At 36.6% G+C, this 21,083-nt stretch overlaps 1 protein-coding gene across 1 annotated transcript in view; it reads right to left on the bottom strand.

The window, feature by feature from the left end:
- Positions 1–795: 795 nt before the first annotated feature.
- LOC144435340 (uncharacterized) overlaps positions 796–21,083 on the bottom strand; it is a 38,704-nt gene continuing 18,416 nt past the window's right edge. Inside the window, exons 5-11 of the mRNA XM_078123936.1 lie at positions 19,664–19,795; positions 17,758–17,877; positions 5,708–5,836; positions 4,746–4,871; positions 2,492–2,614; positions 1,699–1,868; positions 796–993 (exon numbers count right to left, since the gene is read on the bottom strand). Of these exons, the coding sequence (XP_077980062.1) occupies positions 796–993; positions 1,699–1,868; positions 2,492–2,614; positions 4,746–4,871; positions 5,708–5,836; positions 17,758–17,877; positions 19,664–19,795 (998 nt within the window). The remainder of the gene's footprint in view (positions 994–1,698; positions 1,869–2,491; positions 2,615–4,745; positions 4,872–5,707; positions 5,837–17,757; positions 17,878–19,663; positions 19,796–21,083) is intronic.

The raw sequence follows: 21,083 nt of genomic DNA, 5'->3' as shown, positions 1-21,083 counted from the left end.
TTTATTACTATTCACTTCTAACTATGTTTTAATGAACAAGTAAATATACTAAATAAGTAGATCGTATATAATGGCCTAAGCAACATTTTTTGCGAGAAAAGCATAATTACTCTTTTAATATGAATTAATTATTTGAACTTTTTCGTGTTGAAATTCCATGACAACAGGTATCATACGTGGTGAATGACACATCAAGTTAGCCACCCTGCTCAGTCCATGCAAACTATACTATGTGTTCAGTGAAACGAATTTTTTTACGGCAATTTTAAGTAGCATATATTTACAACGCCCTTTTTATAATTCTAAAAAATTGTTACAGCTGTGAGTAATGACTTTTCAACTGCCACGCCCAATAACAAATACTGTATTCTATGTTGATCATTAAAAGTATACACAAGCTTACGCCCTTACAATGTGGGACTTGTAACACTCCGCTGGTGTTCAAATCTCAAACCTTTTGTTTTTACAAAAAAAAACTGTCGAAAGCGTGAGGTCGAAATACATAGCCATTCTGCATCTATATCCTTTCGCGCGTCATCGTAAACGAATAATTGTTTTATATAAATTCAAACGTAGATGGCGCTGTTTATGGGGGGCGTTGTTTGCGCTGTGACGTTTGCCCGAGTGATCTCATGAGTTGGACACTTCACTATCGACACGGTAATGAAGCTGAGACTTGTAGGAGCAGTCAGTCTGAAGTTTTACGCAACCGATACATAATCGAAGGAAGATGTTTCAAGTTTTAATAATACATGATAATGTTCATTGAAATTCAAAAAATATTTGTTTTATCATTTAATGAAATAATAATAATAATCTGTATAAAATCTTACATTTAAATCCTGGAGTTGTCAACGCTGCAGTTGTAGGAACCGGTGCTTCGGTTGAAATGGGAGCAGCCGTTGTGAAGAACGGCAAACCAGTCGTGACAGCAACAGTGGTTGGTGCTGTAAGATCAGCATTGCAGTTGTCCGTGTAGCAACAAACAAAACTCTGAAAGAAAATACAAAAAATATATTTAAAAACAAGAAATCTATGATAGATAATTTTGCTTTGTTATCAGTTTATCAATATAACTCTGGTTATTCTAACAGTTCGAAAGGATAATTTGTGAAAACGTTTCTTTATTTGCGTGATACCCCATTTACTAGTTGTGTTGTAAGACCCAAAACCCTTCCTGAAGTTTTGGGGGAGAGTGCCTTGGAATGACGTTAGTTTAATCTCAGACTAACGAACAGACTGTATTGTTAGTGGTGTGAGAGTTAATTCAATTTAACTGTGTAGGCGCAGCGATATTGATAGAAGAGCTAGCATAACATGCCGCGCAAAATGCAAAGCGGTTAAGTTAAATAAACGAAATGTTTCCAAGCAAAAAAATGAAATCGTACAATAAGGATAAAGATGGTGCAGTTCATACGTTAAACCCAAAAACCGGTGAAAAGACAGAGATTTTAGTAATCAAAATATTAAGAGAGAAAATGCTGCATTTTAACTCTTGTCCGTCAGGGCTACTATTACAATTATACGTCTTGAAGGAAGACAACAAAAAAGGACAGATTTTCAAACAACAATAATTGAAAACGCTGTTGGTATTCATCGTCGTAAAACACTTTCCTCTTTACGGCAACTCTTCTGTCGGGCAAAAGCGTGCCCTCTTGCGGTATTTAGAAGTAAAATCGGAAACTCCAAATAACTCACCGGGTACTCATCACTGCAGAAAATAGCTGCCTGCGGTGAACTCATACACCCATACACTGTCGAGTTACCAGTTCCTCCGGTTGATGTTGTGTAGCAACTCCCGTCAGCAAAACAGGTTTCTTGTTCAGCTGAACAAGCCGGCGCTGAACATTTACATACCAACTCGTCAACTGCAGAGTAAATAAAACATTTTGTCTTTAAAATGGGCTAGAATGCACCTGCTTGATTTTCCTATATTTTCGTGACACGCACAGAGGCTAAATGTTTACGCAAATAAATGTAATTTGATTGGCTGAAACATACATTTATGCATATTAAATTGTACATTAGTAGCATACATTTAATTGCTTTGACCTTTCACCTCTCAGGTCGTCATCAAGTGAAATGTTGGAAATATTCAGTGTGGTATCAGTGAACACACAAATTGTGCAATAGTAAGGAGAACGCTTCTGATTTTTCGTTAGTTTCTCTCATCTTCAGACATTCAGGTGGTGGGTATATTTGGTCTGCTAGTTATGGAAATCTCCCGAATCTATCACCCCTTCTGCTCTGTGTTGTTACACTCGTACTGCAGGAGAATTCGATTTAAATTACTTTTCCTCAGGCTATATCTATGTTCGTGTGGGGGAAAAATACCATGGTCGACTGAGTCATGAAAAAAAAATATTGTTGCCCTCATCACAGTTCGTGTTTACTCCCTAATTAGGAGTACAGCACAGTTTAAATGTAAATATGACAGCCTGGGTGTTGTATGTTTACTCCACTATATATTTGCGTCAACGTTTACACCCACCAATGATTTCGTTTTCACATTTTAGTCCGGTATAGCCTGCAGCACAAGTACAATTGTAATATCCGCCAGTTGTATCGGCACACGTAGCACCATTCTGACAGGGGTTTGAATCACATGCAGGAACTACAATGCCAAAAAACAGGAATAGCAATAACAGTTTAAATACAGCAATGACATGCATGTAGCATCATTCATGAAAAGACATTCTCCTTTCTTTGGAATTTAGTTTTTACTTTCGTCGGTTACGATAAATTTTGACCCTATTATGAGATGAACTTATGAAGGGGGGGGCAGTCAAAATTAACATCATATTTCAAACTATAGCGTGATTGTTAATTGAACTTTCATTGTGTTGTTCTCTGGGGTATAAATTTACAACCTTACTCAGTGTACCGTCATAATTCAACCGTACAGTCTTATCAACTACTTTCTTGCATTTGCAGACAACCTCCGCTAAATTTATCTGCTACCAAGTTAGGACGTTTTAGTCAACAAAGTGCATAATTCTTATCAACCCTTAAAACTTTATCAGATTAATTTATGTAGCGAAATCGAGACATTCATGATTTGTAACAGTGCAGTGAGAATGGTTGTACATATTCTCCGTACGTACAGTAATGATATTATCGTGCTGCAAACACAGCAGTGCAGTTCACGACTTTCTTCATTTGTGCATAGTAAGCAATGGAGAGTGTCTCTTTATATCAATATGGCTAACAAGGGTTACATACGTAAAAGCATCACGGTAGACGTTAGAGGAGTTAGCACCGTGCGTTATGAAAATCACAATGGCAGGGCGTTAATCTCAACATAAAGTTATATACACACAAATAGCACACAAGCAGGTAGCATCAAATAAATCAGAGAGTGCAATTTATATAATGCAACACTGCATACAGTTGGATGGAATCCTATCTGTAGCAATGATGACACTGTGCGTTACAATGATAATTTAATCCTTAAATATAAGTTAGGCGAGGTTTATATGTAAGGGGAACGCCACTCCATGGGTATTTTCATAAACTTTTAATGGGTTCTGAAGATTCATTTCATATCACATAATTTTCGATCGGTTGCCAGGAAACACCGAATTGAAGCTGTTTTTCATCCCTAGTGTTCTTTTCAGTGCTACACATTGCCTGGTTGATCTTACCAGACGTGGATATTTATTAGATGCCTGTTGAATATTCATGACTCCTAAGACCTATTTCCTTCAAGTAAATAGTTATGAATATTCAATGTGCATCTAATAAATATTCATTTTTTCTGAAACCCATGAGGCAATGTTGTTCCATTGAAAAACAAAAGGTTAAAAGGAGATTGGGTTTTTTTGGCAACCGAACGAAAGTAATGTGATGTGACAAATCATAAGGTGACTCTCCAGAACCCAAAGTTTGTGAAAATACCTTTATTTTCTTGAGTAGCATTCCGTTTAGTATTGTTATGGTAGTATCAAAAATATAGGACATGATTTACAGGTATATAATCTGAAATCATCCAAGGTGCATTTTTATGTTCTTGGCAGGGTTATTAGATATTAGTGAGTCACTGTAATCAAGAGCATAATGATGCATTTCCCGGTCTGAGGTACGAGAGTGGGAATGATTTATAAGGCGAAAAAATTGTGTCTTTCCGATAACACTGCCTCAGATAGTAGGTAGGTCGGGAATTTATTTCATTTTGCTTTATCTTTTTAAATTTTTTTGTTTCTGAAAAAACATTGCTTAACCCCAAAGCAAACAAAATGTTGGTCAGAATTCTGTGATAGTTTGATGAAATGTGTACAGCTATCGCTAGGGAAAGAAAACAGACGTCCATGAAGGTCAAGAAGATAAAGAAATTCTTATCTTTTTGTTTTAAATGTTTAAAAATAAATATAATGTTTAGGGTCGGAGGCTTAAAATTAGGTTCGGTTGGGTAATATCGGAAACACATCATTTTTTTTTATTTGGCCGAATAGCGAGAGAGCATTAGTAAATATTTCAACATCTTGTTGTTGCTGCTGCTGCTACGCCTGGAAAAACAGAATTAGCAACCGCGTAGAGAAGTTATAATTAGTTAACATCAACAGCTGTAAGAAAGAGTTTGTGAAAAACGTCATCGTGTAAGTCACGTTTTGTGAGAACAGCAAACTTATGCTATGTAATAATGTAACATGCAAAACTAGGAAAAGTTTAAGTGTGCCATGTGTGCTATTAGTATTCAGTGCGCATGCGTTTCACTCGATAGACATTATACACAACAAGGGTGCTACCTTCACTTAATTGACAGTTTGCCCCAATGTATCCCGCTGGACAGTCACATGTGTAGGCTGCAGGGTCTCCGAAATTCTTTAAACAAACTCCGCCGTTCTGACAAGGATTGGGGTCGCATGCGTCTTCTGTTGCGGAAATGGATGAGAAGGTGAAAGAAAAAGTAGCAACTCAATTTACAAATATAGCAATGAAAAGAAATAAATATCCAAAATAAATACATTAATTTGAAAAAATAATATGTGATATGCAAATAAAGATGTTTTCTGATTATGTATAGGTATCCATATGTTACATTTGTTCTCTGTTTATGGGTATGAAAGGAAACTTTAAGGTTTTTATTACACACAAAGAGAGGTTCGTTAGTATCAGATGTTTGAACTTTCACCTTTGACCCCATGTATCCACACAATGTATGTTATTGGGTGTTTTAGCACGGAAAGATAGTTGAAATAGTAAGATTGTAGTATACTCTATTTTTGATAGAGTATACTACAATCTTACTATTTCAATGTTAAGTCAGTAAGATAATTTATTAAAACAGAACAGTGAATGGTATACTAAGTAAGTTACTGTTACTTCTGTGCTAAAATTAAAGAGGGGTTTTTAATAGAGTGTTACCAAATATTGCATTCATTACTTTTATTTCTATATGAACATAACTTCACCGCCATTTTGTGCTTTTAAAATATTTCACGTTTGTGAAACATTTTTAGAAGCATAATGATCGAGATCTCAGTGTAACTTTTTGTCAGTGGATTTGCATTCTAAGAATGTTTTTGTGGCTTTTTTGTAGGTTTCGTACCATAGTTTCATTGAAAATTTCAAGCGAAAATAAAACAGTTAGTTGTTTTTGTTGTTGTACGGTGAAGTGGTCGCCAATAAAAGGTGAAAAGTAACGTGCGCATGCGCATTAATGTTACGAGTATGTTGATTCTAGATATTTGTTGTTAGGTTGGTATACCTGTCACTTCATTTTCACAATTTGTGCCTTCATACCCCGATGCACAATCACAAATATATGACGATGGACCCGCAAAGGAAGCATAACAATCCCCTCCATTCAAACACGGATTTGGTGTGCATGGCTCAACTAGTAAAGGAAAGAGAGTGTAGGAGATGTGTGACTACAAACAGTGTAACATGTGTACATGGAGCTCGAGGACAATAAACACGTAGCTGAAAATGAAAATTGGTGATTTGGTGTTGTGCAGCCTCATTGTCTTTACATATTACTTGACTCGATGTTTTCTCATAAAACAAGGAAGACATAGTGAGAGTGGGAAATGTCAATGTAACATTATTTAAAATGGAAAATGAGTCCTAGCACACTGAAATGACATTACAGTTTATTACTTTGCAAATGCAAAAACATTTCAATTTCAAGAAAGAAAGTTGTTCCCACACAAGTCGTATAACCTTTTTACTACTATCAATTCACTGTGACCAATGCTTCTAAACAGGAAATACAGATCCGAAATGGAAATGACTTCCAATAAGTTACTTCAAATTTGAAGATTCGATTGAAGTTGAATGTAACGAAGAGATGCAGAGAACTGTTTCATTGCCAGTACATATCATTCTATACTGAAGTTGTAACATGGCCGCTGTATTTGAATTAAAGGTGTTAGGTCTTTCCTGCACTGTACGAATTTGAATTAGAAATCTACTAAGAGCGACTAATGTGACTACCTGTTACGTCACAATTTGTCCCCGTGAACCCATCAGTACAGGAGCAGATATAAGATATCGTGTTTTGATGTGCGACTAAACAAGTCCCGCCATTTATACACGGATTACTTGCGCATGCGTTCACTGTCAAGAAACGAAATGGGAGAACAAACAGGAGGAGATTACGGTTTAAAGAAAAAGTTCAGACAACAAACACTACAACAATGGTAGAATGAAGTAAATAAAAGTCGTTAAACAAAGTAAGATACAAATGCAGACAAAACACAATTTATACATGATTATTTCAAGAGAGTATGTCACACAAATGTCATATTTCACCATTACCAAATTTGTTTTGAAATTATGCAGCCACCAGTTAACCCATTCAACGAATAGCAAGTAGATGTAATGCGTACAGTATGAGAAATAGTTTAAAACAGACACAGTAAGTAGATTACTTTCTATAGGTATTAACAGTTAGATTGAATTCGCCAAGCTCACTTAGTATGATATGGGCGTCCTCCTAATTTGTGTTTTAAACGATTGTTAGGCTCATTTAACACTACATAATGTAGATGATGAGACAACAAAATGAGGAGTTGCCACTTTTGTGCTTTATGCGTAAAGCGGATAATATGCAAACATGTTTTTCATTATAATGAGTCGATAAAGCCACACCATTACAGCGCATTGCTTTGCGTACTCGTGGAATACATTTGTAACTATCTACTAGTACGTTCTAATATTAAGTTGAGCTAATGGAAGAGCTTACTAGTAAATTACAAGGTACATTTAAGCGTGTTGGTTGATGTGGTGGATAGCGAAAGCCTGGTCTTTCTGGCAAAAGCTTATCACGCTAATTTCGGATTCGAAAGCGTCTACCTGTCGTATCATTTTCACACTGTGTGCCCTCAAAGCCTGGTGTACAAACACACATATATGGGGGTGTCTCCTGAGCGCCAGTATAACATTCCCCTCCATTCAAACACGGATTTGGTGTGCAATGGTCAACTAGTAAAGGAAATAGAGTGAAGGAGATATGTGACACAAACAGTGCAACGCACAGGAATAGCTAGAATTTGGTTTGTTTTGTATATACCAATATCTACTGCATAATTATACTCGACTCGCATATCCTTGTACTGTGCGCCCTCATCGATCACATAGGACTAAACATTCGTTGACATGTTAATGTTGTTACCAACATTTCCAACTATCATATTATTTCGGATATTTTGTAATTCTTATGAAATCAAGTTTTGGTCAAAAGATTTGTCTTTAAAACACTTACACTGTACTGACCTCAGCCAACCAGAGTGGTGGTTGGTGGGTGGACTGCGCGCTAACACGAAAAAGCAATTATTGCGATATACGTTGTGTTTTTTTCAACAGTCAATACACGGTGACTAATTACTCATTTGTAAACGGGCATAAGCAGAACTAGAAATCTACTAAGAGCGACTAATGTGACTACCTGTTACGTCACAATTTGTCCCCGTGAACCCATCAGTACAGGAGCAGATATAAGATATCGTGTTTTGATGTGCGACTAAACAAGTCCCGCCATTTATACACGGATTACTTGCGCATGCGTTCACTGTCAAGAAACGAAATGGGAGAACAAACAGGAGGAGATTACGGTTTAAAGAAAAAGTTCAGACAACACACATTACAACAATGGTAGAATGAAAGACGTTAAACAAAGTAAGATACAAATACACAGGAAACACAATTTATACTTGAATGTTTCAAAAAAGTTAAGTCACACAAGTGTCATATTTCACCATTTACCAAATTAGTTTTTAAATTATGCAGCCACCAGTTAACCCATTCAACGAATAGCAAGTAGAAGTAATGCGTACAGTATGGGAAATAGTTTAAACCAGACACAGTAAGTAGATTACTTTCTTTAGATATTAACAGTTAGATTGAGTTCACCAAGCTCACTCAGTATGACATGGGCGTCCCCCTAATTTGTGTTTTAAACGACTGTTAGGCCCATAATGTCGATGATGAAACAACAAGATTAGAGTTGCAACTTTTTTGTATGCAAACGCTTTATCATAATCAGTCGATAAGCCACACCATTACAGCGCATTGCTTCGAGTACTCGTGGATTACATTTATAATTATTTACTAGTACGTTCTAATATTAATTTGAGCTAATGGAAGCGCTTAAATTACAACACCAAATCCATGCACAATCCGTAGCTGAAAATGAAAATTGGTGATTTGGTGTTGTGCAGCTTCATTGTCTTTACATATTACTTGACTCGATGCTTTATCATAAAAACAAGGAAGACATAGTGAGAGTGAGAAATGTCAGAAGAGAATTGAAGTATCGATAACATTCGTCGTAAACGCTAAATGTAACATTATTTCAAATGGAAAATGAGTCCTAGCACACTGACATGACATTACAGTTTGTCACTTTGCAAATGCAAAGACATTTCAGTTTCAAGAAAGAACGTTGTTCCGACACAGGTCGTATAACCTTTTTACTACTGTCAATGCACAGTGACCAATGTTTATAAACAGGAAGTGCAAGTATGGTATGGAAATGGTTTCCGAATATGGTACTTAAAATTTGAAGATTCGTTTGAAGTTGAATGTAAACTAGATGTAGAGAACTGTTTTATTGCCAGTACATATCATTCTCTATACTGAAGTTGTAACATGGCCGCTGTATTTGAATTAAAGGTGTTAGGTCATTCCTGCAGTGTAAGAATTTGAATTAGAAATCTACTAATAGCGACTAATGTGACTACCTGTTACGTCACAATTTGTCCCCGTGAACCCATCAGTACAGGAGCAGACATAAGATATCGTGTTTTGATGTGCGACTAAACAAGTCCCGCCATTTATACACGGATTACTTGTGCATGCGTTCACTGTCAAGAAACGAAATGGGAGAACAAACAGGAGGAGATTACGGTTTAAAGAAAAAGTTCAGACATCAAACATTACAACAATGGTAGAATGAAATAAATAAAAGTCGTTAAACAAAGTAAGATACAAATGCACAGGAAACGCAATTTATACTTGAATGTTTCAAAAAAGGTAAGTCACACAAGTGTCATATTTCACCATTTACCAAAGTAGTTTTCAAATTATGCAGCCACCAGTTAACCAATTCAACGAATAGCAAGTAGATGTAATGCGTACAGTATGGGAAATAGTTTAAAACAGACACAGTAAGTAGATTACTTTCTATAGATATGAACAGTTAGATTGAGTTCGCCAAGCTCACTCAGTATGACATGGGCGTCCCCCTAATTTGTGTTTTAAACGACTGTTAGGCCCATAATGTAGAAGATGAAACAACAAGATTAGAGTTGCGACTTTTTTGTATGCAAACGCTTTATCATAATCAGTCGATAAAGCCATACCATTACAGCGCATTGCTTTGCGTACTCGTGGATTACATTTGTAATTATTTACGAGTATGTTCTGATTAATTTGAGCTAATGGAAGATCTTAGATTACAAAGTGCATTTAAAGCGTATTGCTTGATGTGGTGGATAGCGATAGCCTGGCTTTTCTGGCAAAAGCTTATCACCCAAATTGGATTCGAAAGCATCTACCTGTCGTATCATTTTCACAGTGTGTGCCTTCAAAGCCTGATGTACAAACACAAGTATATGACGATATATCCCCAAAGGTAGCATTACATTCCCCTCCATTCAAACACGGATTTGGTGTGCATGGATCAACTAGTAAAGGAAAGAGAGTGAAGGAGATGTGTGACTACAAACAGTGTAACACGAGTACACGGAGCTCGAGGACATAAACACATAGCTGAACACGAAAGTTGGTGATTGGGTGTTATCCAACTTCATTATCGTCGTTACATATTATTTGACTCTGTGTTTTATCATAAAAAACAGGTCGTATAACTCTTTTACTGCGGTCAATGCAAAGTGACTAAAGCTTCTAAACAGTAAATGCTGGTACGGTATCGAAATGGTTTCCGAATATGGTACTTAAAATTTGAAGATTCGATTGAAGTTGAATGTATAATTCGATGTAGAGAACTGTTTTATTGCCATTACATATCCTTCTATACTGAAGATGTAACATGGCCGCTGTATTTGAATTAAAGGTGTTAGGTCTTTCCTGCAGTGTACGAATTTGAATTAGAAATCTGCTATAAGAGCGACTAATGTGACTACCTGTTACGTCACAATTTGTCCCCGTGAACCCATCAGTACAGAAGCAGATATAAGGTATCGTGTTTTGATGTGCGACGAAACAAGTCCCACCATTTATACACGGATTACTTGCGCATGCGTTCACTGTCAAGAAACGAAATGGGAGAACAAACAGGAGGAGATTACGGTTTAAAGAAAAAGTTCAGACAACACACATTACAACAATGGTAGAATGAAAGACGTTAAACAAAGTAAGATACAAATACACAGGAAACACAATTTATACTTGAATGTTTCAAGAAAGGTAAGTCACACAAGTGTCATATTTCACCATTTACCAAAGTAGTTTTGAAATTATGCAGCCACCAGTTAACCCATTCAACGAATAGCAAGTAGATGTAATGCGTACAGTATGGGAAATAGTTTAAACCAGACACAGTAAGTAGATTACTTTCTATAGATATTAACAGTTAGATTGAGTTCGCCAAGCTCACTTAGTATGATATGGGCGTCCCACTAATTTGTGTTTTAAACGATTGTTAGGCTCATTTAACACAACATAATGTAGATGATGAGACAACAAAATTGTTCGACTTTTTTGTATGCAAATGCTTTATCATTATAATCAGTCCATAAAGCCACACCATTACAGAGCATTGCTTCGCGTACTCGTGAATTACATTTGTAATGATCTACCTGTACGTTCTAATTGAGCTAATTACATGTTGCATTTAAAGCGTATTGGTTGATGTGGATAGCGATAGCCTGGCTTTTCTGGCAAAAGCTTATCATGCTAATTTCGGATTCGAAAGCGTCTACCTGTCGTATCATTTTCACAGTGTGTGCCTTCAAAGCCTGATGTACAAACACAACTATATGACGATATATCCCCAAAAGTAGCATTACAATCACCTCCATTCAAACACGGATTTGGTGTGCATGGATCAACTAGTAAAGGAAAGAGAGTGTAGGAGATGTGTGACTACAAACAGTGTAACACGTGTACATGGAGCTCGAGGACATAAACACGTAGCTGAAAATGAAAATTGGTGATTTGGTGTTGTGCAGCTTCATTATCGTCCTTACATATTACTTGACTCGATGTTTTATCATAAAAACAAGGAAGACATAATGAGAGTGGGAAATGTCAGTAGAGAATTGAAGTGTTGATAACATTCATCGTAAACGCTAAATGTAACATTATTTCAAATGGGAAATGAGTCCTTGCACACTGACATGACATTACAATTTGTCACTTTGCAAATTTATGCAAAGACATTTCAGTTTCAAGAAAGAACGTTATTCCCATACAGGTCGTATAACCTTTTTACTACTGCCAATGCACAGTGACCAATGCTTCTAAACAGGAAATGCTGGTCCGAAATGGAAATAATTCCAAATAAGGTACTTCAAATTTGAAGATTCGTTTGAAGTTGAATGTAAACTAGATGTAGAGAACTGTTTTATTGCCAGTACATATCATTCTATACTGAAGTTGTAATATGGCCGCTGTATGTGAATTAAAGGTGTTAGGTCTTTCCTGTAGTGTACGAATTTGAATTAGAAATCTGCTAAGAGCGACTAATGTGACTACCTGTTACGTCACAATTTGTCCCCGTGAACCCATCAGTACAGAAGCAGATATAAGGTATCGTGTTTTGATGTGCGACGAAACAAGTCCCGCCATTTATACACGGATTACTTGCGCATGCGTTCACTGTCAAGAAACGAAATGGGAGAACAAACAGGAGGAGATTACGGTTTAAAGAAAAAGTTCAGACAACAAACATTACAACAATGGTAGAATGAAAGACGTTAAACAAAGTAAGATACAAATACACAGGAAACACAATTTATACTTGAATGTTTCAAAAAAGCTAAGTCACACAAGTGTCATATTTCACCATTTCCCAAGTTTGTTTTGGAATTATGCAGCCACCAGTTAACCCATTCAACGAATAGCAAGTAGATGTAATGCGTACAGTATGAGAAATAGTTTAAAACAGACACAGTAAGTAGATTACTTTCTATAGATATTAACAGTTAGATTGAGTTCACCAAGCTCACTCAGTATGATATGGGCGTCCTCCTAATTTGTGTTTTAAATGACTGTTAGGCCCATAATGTAGACGATGAAACGACAAGATTAGAGTTGCGACTTTTTTGTATGCAAACGCTTTATCATAATGAGTCGATAAAGCGACACCATTACAGCGCATTGCTTTGCGTACTCGTGGATTACATTTGTAATTATCTACTAGTATGTTCTAATTAATTTGAGCTATTGGAAGATCTTAAATTACAAAGTGCATTTAAAGCGTATTGGTTGATGTGGTGGATAGCGATAGCCTGGCTTTTCTGGCAAAAGCTTATCACGCTAATTTCGGATTCGAAAGCATCTACCTGTCGTACCATTTTCACAGTGTGTGCCTTCAAAGCCTGATGTACAAACACAAGTATATGACGATATATCCCCAAAGGTAGCATTACATTCCCCTCCATTCAAACACGGATTTGGTGTGCATGGATCAACTAGTAAAGGAAAGAGAGTGAAGGAGATGTGTGACTACAAACAGGGTAACATGTGTACATGGAGCTCGAGGACATAAACACATAGCTGAACACGAAAGTTGGTGATTTGGTGTTGTCCAACTTCATTATCGTCGTTACATATTATTTGACTCTGTGTTTTATCATAAAAAAACAGGTCGTATAACTCTTTTACTGCGGTCAATGCAGAGTGACTAAAGCTTCTAAACAGGAAATGCAGGTCCGAAATGGAAATGGTTTCCGAATATGGTACTTAAAATTTGAAGATTCGATTGAAGTTGAATGTATAATTCGATGTAGAGAACTGTTTTATTGCCATTACATATCCTTCTATACTGAAGTTGTAACATGGCCGCTGTATGTGAATTAAAGGTGTCAGGTCATTCCTGCAGTGTACGAATTTGAATTAGAAATCTGCTAAGAGCGACTACTGTGACTACCTGTTACGTCACAATTTGTCCCCGTGAACCCATCAGCACAGGAGCAGATATAAGGTATCGTGTTTTGATGTGCGACTAAACAAGTCCCGCCATTTATACACGGATTACTTGCACATGCGTTCACTGTCAAGAAACGAAATGGGAGAACAAACAGGAGGAGATTACGGTTTAAAGAAAAAGTTCAGACAACACACATTACAACAATGGTAGAATGAAAGACGTTAAACAAAGTAAGATACAAATACACAGGAAACACAATTTATACTTGAATGTTTCAAAAAAGCTAAGTCACACAAGTGTCATATTTCACCATTTACCAAATTTGTTTTGAAATTATGCAGCCACCAGTTAACCAATTCAACGAATAGCAAGTAGATGTAATGCGTACAGTATGGGAAATAGTTTAAAACAGACACAGTAAGTAGATTACTTTTTGTAGATATTAACAGTTAGATTGAGTTCGCCAAGCTCACTTAGTATGATATGGGCGTCCCACTAATTTGTGTTTTAAACGATTGTTAGACTCATTTAACACAACATAATGTAGATGATGAGACAACAAAATTGTTCGACTTTTTTGTATGCAAATGCTTTATCATTATAATCAGTCCATAAAGCCACACCATTACAGCGCATTGCTTCGCGTACTCGTGAATTACATTTGTAATGATCTACCTGTACGTTCTAATTGAGCTAATTACATGTTGCATTTAAAGCGTATTGGTTGATGTGGTGGATAGCGATAGCCTGGCTTTTCTGGCAAAAGCTTATCATGCTAATTTCGGATTCGAAAGCGTCTACCTGTCGTATCATTTTCACAGTGTGTGCCTTCAAAGCCTGATGTACAAACACAACTATATGACGATATATCCCCAAAGGTAGCATTACAATCACCTCCATTCAAACACGGATTTGGTGTGCATGGATCAACTAGTAAAGGAAAGAGAGTGTATGAGATGTGTGACTACAAACAGGGTAACGTGTACATGGAGCTCGAGGACATAAACACGTAGCTGAAAATGAAAGTTGGTGATTTGGTGTTATCCAACTTCATTATCGTCTTTACATATTACTTGACTCGATGTTTTATCATAAAAACAAGGAAGACATAGTGAGAGTTGGAAATGTCAGAAGAGAATTGAAGTATCGATAACATTCATCGTAAACGCTAAATGTAACATTATTTCAAATGGAAAATGAGTCCTAGCACACTGACATGACATTACAATTTGTCACTTTGCAAATGCAAAGACATTTCAGTTTCAAGAAAGACCGTTATTCCCATACAGGTCGTATAACCTTTTTACTACTGTCAATGCACAGTGACCAATGCTTCTAAACAGGAAATGCTGGTCCGAAATGGAAATAATTCCAAATAAGGTACTTCAAATTTGAAGATTCGATTGAAGTTGAATGTAAACTAGATGTAGAGAACTGTTTTATTGCCAGTACATATCATTCTATACTGAAGTTGTAACATGGCCGCTGTATGTGAATTAAAGGTGTTAGGTCTTTCCTGTAGTGTACGAATTTGAATTAGAAATCTGCTAAGAGCGACTAATGTGACTACCTGTTACGTCACAATTTGTCCCCGTGAACCCATCGGTACAGGAGCAGATATAAGATATCGTGTTTTGATGTGCGACTAAACAAGTCCCGCCATTTATACACGGATTACTTGCGCATGCGTTCACTGTCAAGAAACGAAATGGGAGAACAAACAGGAGGAGATTACGGTTTAAAGAAAAAGTTCAGACAACAAACATTACAACAATGGTAGAATGAAGTAAATAAAAGTCGTTAAACAAAGTAAGATACAAATGCACAGGAAACACAATTCATACTTGAATATTTCAAGAAAGGTAAGTCACACATATGTCATATTTCACCATTTACCAAGTTTGTTTTGGAATTATGCAGCCACCAGTTAACCCATTCAACGAATAGCAAGTAGATGTAATGCGTACAGTATGAGAAATAGTTTAAAACAGACACAGTAAGTAGATTACTTTCTTTAGATATTAACAGTTAGATTGAGTTCACCAAGCTCACTTAGTATGATATGGGCGTCCTCCTAATTTGTGTTTTAAATGACTGTTAGGCCCATAATGTAGATGATGAAACAACAAGATTAGAGTTGCAACTTTTTTGTATGCAAACGCTTTATCATTATAATCAGTCGATAAAGCCACACCATTACAGCGCATTGCTTTGCGTACTCGTGGAATACATTTGTAACTATCTACTAGTATGTTCTAATATTAAGTTGAGCTAAAGGAAGAGCTTAAATTACAAGTTACATTTAAGCGTGTTGATTGATGTGGTGGATAGCGAAAGCCTGGCCTTTCTGGCAAAAGCTTATCAATCACGCTAATTTCGGATTCGAAAGTGTCTACCTGTCGTATCAGTTTCACAGTGTGTGCCCCCAAAGCCTGGTGTACAAAAACAAATATATGGGGGTGTCTCCTTAGCTCCAGTATAACATTCCCCTCCATTCAAACACGGATTTGGTGTGCAATGGTTAACTAGTAAAGGAAATAGATTGAAGGAGATGTGTGACACAAACTGTGCAACGCACAGGAATAGCTAGAATTTGGTTTGTTTTGTATATACCAATATCTACTGCATAATTATACTCGCATATCCTTGTACTGTGCGCCCTCATCGATCACATAGGACTAAACATTCGTTGACATGTTAATGTTGTTACCAACATTTCCAACTATCATATTATTTCGGATATTTTGTAATTCTTATTCCTATCATGAAATCAAGTTTTGGTCAAGAGATTTGTTTTTAAAACACTTACACTGACCTAAGCCCACCAGAGCGGTGGTTGGTGGTCTGCGCTTTAACACGAAAAAGCAATTATTGCGATATACGTTGTGTTTTTTCAAGTCAATACAGGGTGACTAATTGCTCATTTCTAAACAGGCGTAAACAGGAAGTGTCGAAATGAAAATGGTTTCATTTCAAAATTTGAAGATTCGATTGGAGTCTTGTATAACCAAGAGGTACAGAGAAATGTTTACATTAACATCGTGACATGATCACTATGCGAGTTCAAGACGTTTGGTCTTTCCCTACAGTATACTAATTTCATTTTAAAAACCATGAAAAGCGACTGGTATGACTGCCTGTACATGTGGTGTCACAATTTGTCCCCGTGAACCCGACATGACAGCAGCGTATCTATATGCCTCCATCGCGGACAAGACAGATCCTGCCATTTTATACATGGGCTACTTGCGCATGCGTCCGCTGTCAAGAAAATAAAGGGGGGTAGGAAAAGTTCAGCAAACAAACATTACGAGAAAGGTTGAGGAAAAAAGTCACGAAATCCATTAATACAAATTAACAACATATACAAATGCTGACAATTTCAATACAAAGTTTAAGCGACAAATGCCATACTCTACCACGGGCACTCAGGCTTAGTTAGTCATGCTTACGAAAACAAACAAAGTAAATAGATACATAAATAATCCAGCAAACAATAAATAAATAAATAAATAAATAAATAAATAATGACAAGCATCAACAAGAGAGTAATTACAAATCACTTTCAAAAACAAGAATTACGACATTTTTTCCTATAAGCGAAATGGCCACAATCGTACATACCATTGTGAGTATTCCGCATATTGGAAACATATTGGAATTCTTGTCGTTGATAATGACCTGTACATTACTTGTTGATGCTTGCCAGTATTTATTCATTTATTTGTGTATTGTTTATTTTATTTTTGTTTGTTTGTTCGTTCGTTCGTTCGTTTTCTTAAATATAACTAACTAAGCCTGAGTGCCCTGTGATATTCTACCCACCACCGTCTTTGCTAGGAAATTTGCTGTCACCGGTTAAGTATTAAGCGATGTAAGCATTTGGTTGAATAATTCAATATATAAGCTTTAACAGCGAGCGGAAAAGTTGAGTACAGAATTGTAAGAACACGTGGTTTGCTTAATTCCGATGGCATAATACCGTATGGCAAAAAAGACCACAAAATTAGAGTCGCAATACTAGATTGCAAAGGTTCTTCATGATCATAATCAGTGCCATTTTAACCAACTGTTTTAGTAGTAAATTATCTATGATTGTTTTCAGGCCAATAAAAGAGCGTAGCCTATCAAAGTGTAAGCGCTGATTTGCTGATGCGGCTAGCGGAAGCATTACTTTATCTGGCAAATGATAATCGTGCTACCTTCGTCGCAGTTCGTCCCGATGTAACCGTCTGAACATACGCAAACATATGTTGATAGCTGAGAGAAGGGTCTGTAACATGTCCCATTATTTTGACATGGGGAAGAGTCACACACGTTATCTGTGTCATTTAAGGAGAAAAGGTATAAGTTACTACTATGAGGTGATAATATTTGATATCAGTTTCAGTGAAGCACAATTTAACAATATATTATGTCATATAGCTTCTTATTATAACGACCTCCAGTGTTTAGTCCCACCACCCCAACCCTTCACAAATATATGTATTTCAAAATTATTCACCATAAAATCTGGTGATGTCAGAAAATCATGACAGTTTTGTTTGTTTGCCTTAATCTGTGGAGAAAAAGTGTGAGAGTATCCAGATCTACCTTACAATGGCATTTTCTGTCGTTTACCGTCGATTAACAAACGATAATAAATAGGATATTCCTTGAACTGTAGACGCATTACAATACAAAATGTGTATGATATTACGAAATACCTGCCACATCAACCGTAAAACACTTGCCGAAGAAGTGAGGTAATCTCTACGTACAGATAATTAACCGGAGTATGAAATTTATTTCAACCACTGGAATTGAAATATTGCTTCCCGTTATCAATATGACGATAGTATTTTACAAATTTGAAATTTCCTGCTATTTTTTTGTCAAAATTGAAAACTTCTATACTTCTATGCCCTGTGTGACTTTTCTCTCTGTAAATGATAGCTCTGAAGCTCATGTATTACAAGCTATACTACAAAGCAAGCAACATCAAGCGACTTTTGTACAGCGGTTTGTTCAGTCATCATTTGCTACCTTCAGATTGACAGTTGATTCCCGAGTACCCTGTCCGACATCCACATACATACAAGGTAGGATCCAAATACTGTAAGTAGCATGTGCCTTGGTTTTGACACGGTGCTGATGAGCATGCGTCAACTGTTAGTCACGTCACAGAAAGTGGACAGGAAAACAAATTAATATAAACACAATAAGGTAAATCAAATTTATAATGGGAGTTGAACAAAAAGGATTATTAAAGCGTAGACAAGCAAATAAAAACAGGGAAGGAGAGAGAAAGAAAAAAACATAATATTCACGAGAGTTATAACAACGCGCAAATGAAGAAAAAAAATCCAACGAAATTGTTATTTTTTGAACTTGTTATGTACGAAAGAGGTTTAGTCAACATTCTTGTGTTTACTACAGGTAAAATAATAAAGAAGTGGGAAAGGCAAAACATAGTTAAAGAAAGGTAAAAAGTCAGAATCAAGGGTTCAAGTGAAACAAAATTGTGTTTAATGTCGAAGAAAAATACTAAAAGGTTTAAAGTGCACGTGGGTTTTTTTTTCGTGTAGGACGGGCTGGTCGAGCTGGTACTATGCCTTTTGCTGCACTGCTAAATTCAACCCTTCGGATGGTTTAGCTCGGCAACTTTCGGAAGTACAGTCCGAAGTCTTGCACAAGACTATACGCATGGGTATTATCAAACTCCTGAAATACGAACCCCCCTAATCGTATACGTCACTTCAACCTAGTACCTATGTTCTGATTGACGCCAACTCCGTACTTATAATTGGAAGTGAATGAAACCAATGCATTTTATCCCGTTTAAGATGCAAGATTTTAGTACACATAGTGAATTCACAGGGTATCATTTCAATTAAATTCCAGTTTCTACCTGTGTGGAATGATGTTAGATTAACCTCCATTCTAGCTTTGTCATTTAAATGTAGAAAATTGACCGCGCTAAAGTAAAACCCGTCGTGTGTATATTTGTTGCTCTTGGCTTACAACACAATATTCACTATCAAAACTCTCTCTATCAAACTTGCCAAAGTTAACATTCATTACCGTATGGTTCACGTAATTTTTTTTTAAATTTTTGAGTTCACTAACCTGCGACTTCGTTCTCGCAATAAATTCCCTGATGGGTGGGTGGGCATTCGCAGGAAAAAGCATTAGGGTCAATGGGCGACTGAAAACAGGTAGCACCATTCAGACAAGGATTAGCATCACAAGCTTCGACAACTGAAAATGAAAAATTCAAATCATATAAACAAAAAAACAGACATACATAAAATGAATGAATGAATGAATGAATGAATGAATGAATGAATGAATGAATGAATGAATGAATGATAACATTCAACATAAATTCTAGAGTATGCTTTACAAATACGTCCGGGATACTTCGACATCTCATGAAGTGCAAACTATAGTGAGAGAATAGGTGAGCACAGAAATACACAGAGGTTGAGCTAATCGAACAGAAATGTGCATGATGAACTTTCGTGAAGAACATTTTTGTAGACTCCATTTTGTTTTGAAGACCAACCTTCTGTGCAGAGTGTTCCTGTGTACCCATCGGCGCATATACATTCATATACGGTACTGTCAACTGGATCAACCGTGCAATTGGCTCCGTTTAGACATGGGTTGGGATTGCATACATCGACTGAAGTCAGGAGGAGAAAGATAAAGCATGCAAATGAAAACATGCATGGATATGGATAATGATATGAAACATGCATGTACACTAGCAAGCAATCACAGGTATATGCGCAGGTGCACTCATACATACATACATACATACATACATGCATGCATACATGCATGCATACATGCATACATGCATACATGCATACATGCATACATACATACATACATACATACATCCATCCATCCATCCATCCATCCATCCACCCACCCACGCACGCACGCACGCACGCACGCACGCACACACACACACACACACACACACACATACATACATACATACATACATGTGTCTGATGAAAGAATTTAGATCGAAGGAAATGGTCCATTAGCACATTTTGATATACACATGTAGACAGCAAAACAAAGCACTGCAAGGTGCTGTGGGATGAGTGATAGACATAGCAAATTGTTCAAGGATGACCTAACATGTTTGGCGGCATTGTATATTAATGTGTATTATGTGTACTGTGCGACCCATTCCGTCCAAAGATGCAACCGACCCAAATTACTAAGTTACCCCAAAGTCCAGCTTGGATAGCAATTTTGCATTGCTTTTTTTGTAATCGTATTGTGCAGACTGGCTATTATTATATATCTAGTCACAACATGCCATTAAAACGTATGTGGACAACCATATACATAGCTTTACACGTCGTCCAGAAATTTGAATGTTAACAAGATTTTGTGTAACAAGTATTTGAAATCCCGTTAACAGTTGACTTTTTCAGTATCCAAAAATCATTAGTAGTTAATCCCGCTCACACCCCATACAAAATTACATTAATTTCTTATTAATCTAAAGCATTGCATTAACTTT

The sequence above is a fragment of the Glandiceps talaboti genome, chromosome 5 (assembly GCF_964340395.1).
Source record: "Glandiceps talaboti chromosome 5, keGlaTala1.1, whole genome shotgun sequence".
Classification (NCBI taxonomy): Eukaryota; Metazoa; Hemichordata; class Enteropneusta; family Spengelidae; genus Glandiceps; species Glandiceps talaboti.
This window is presented reverse-complemented; position numbering and strand designations above follow the sequence as displayed.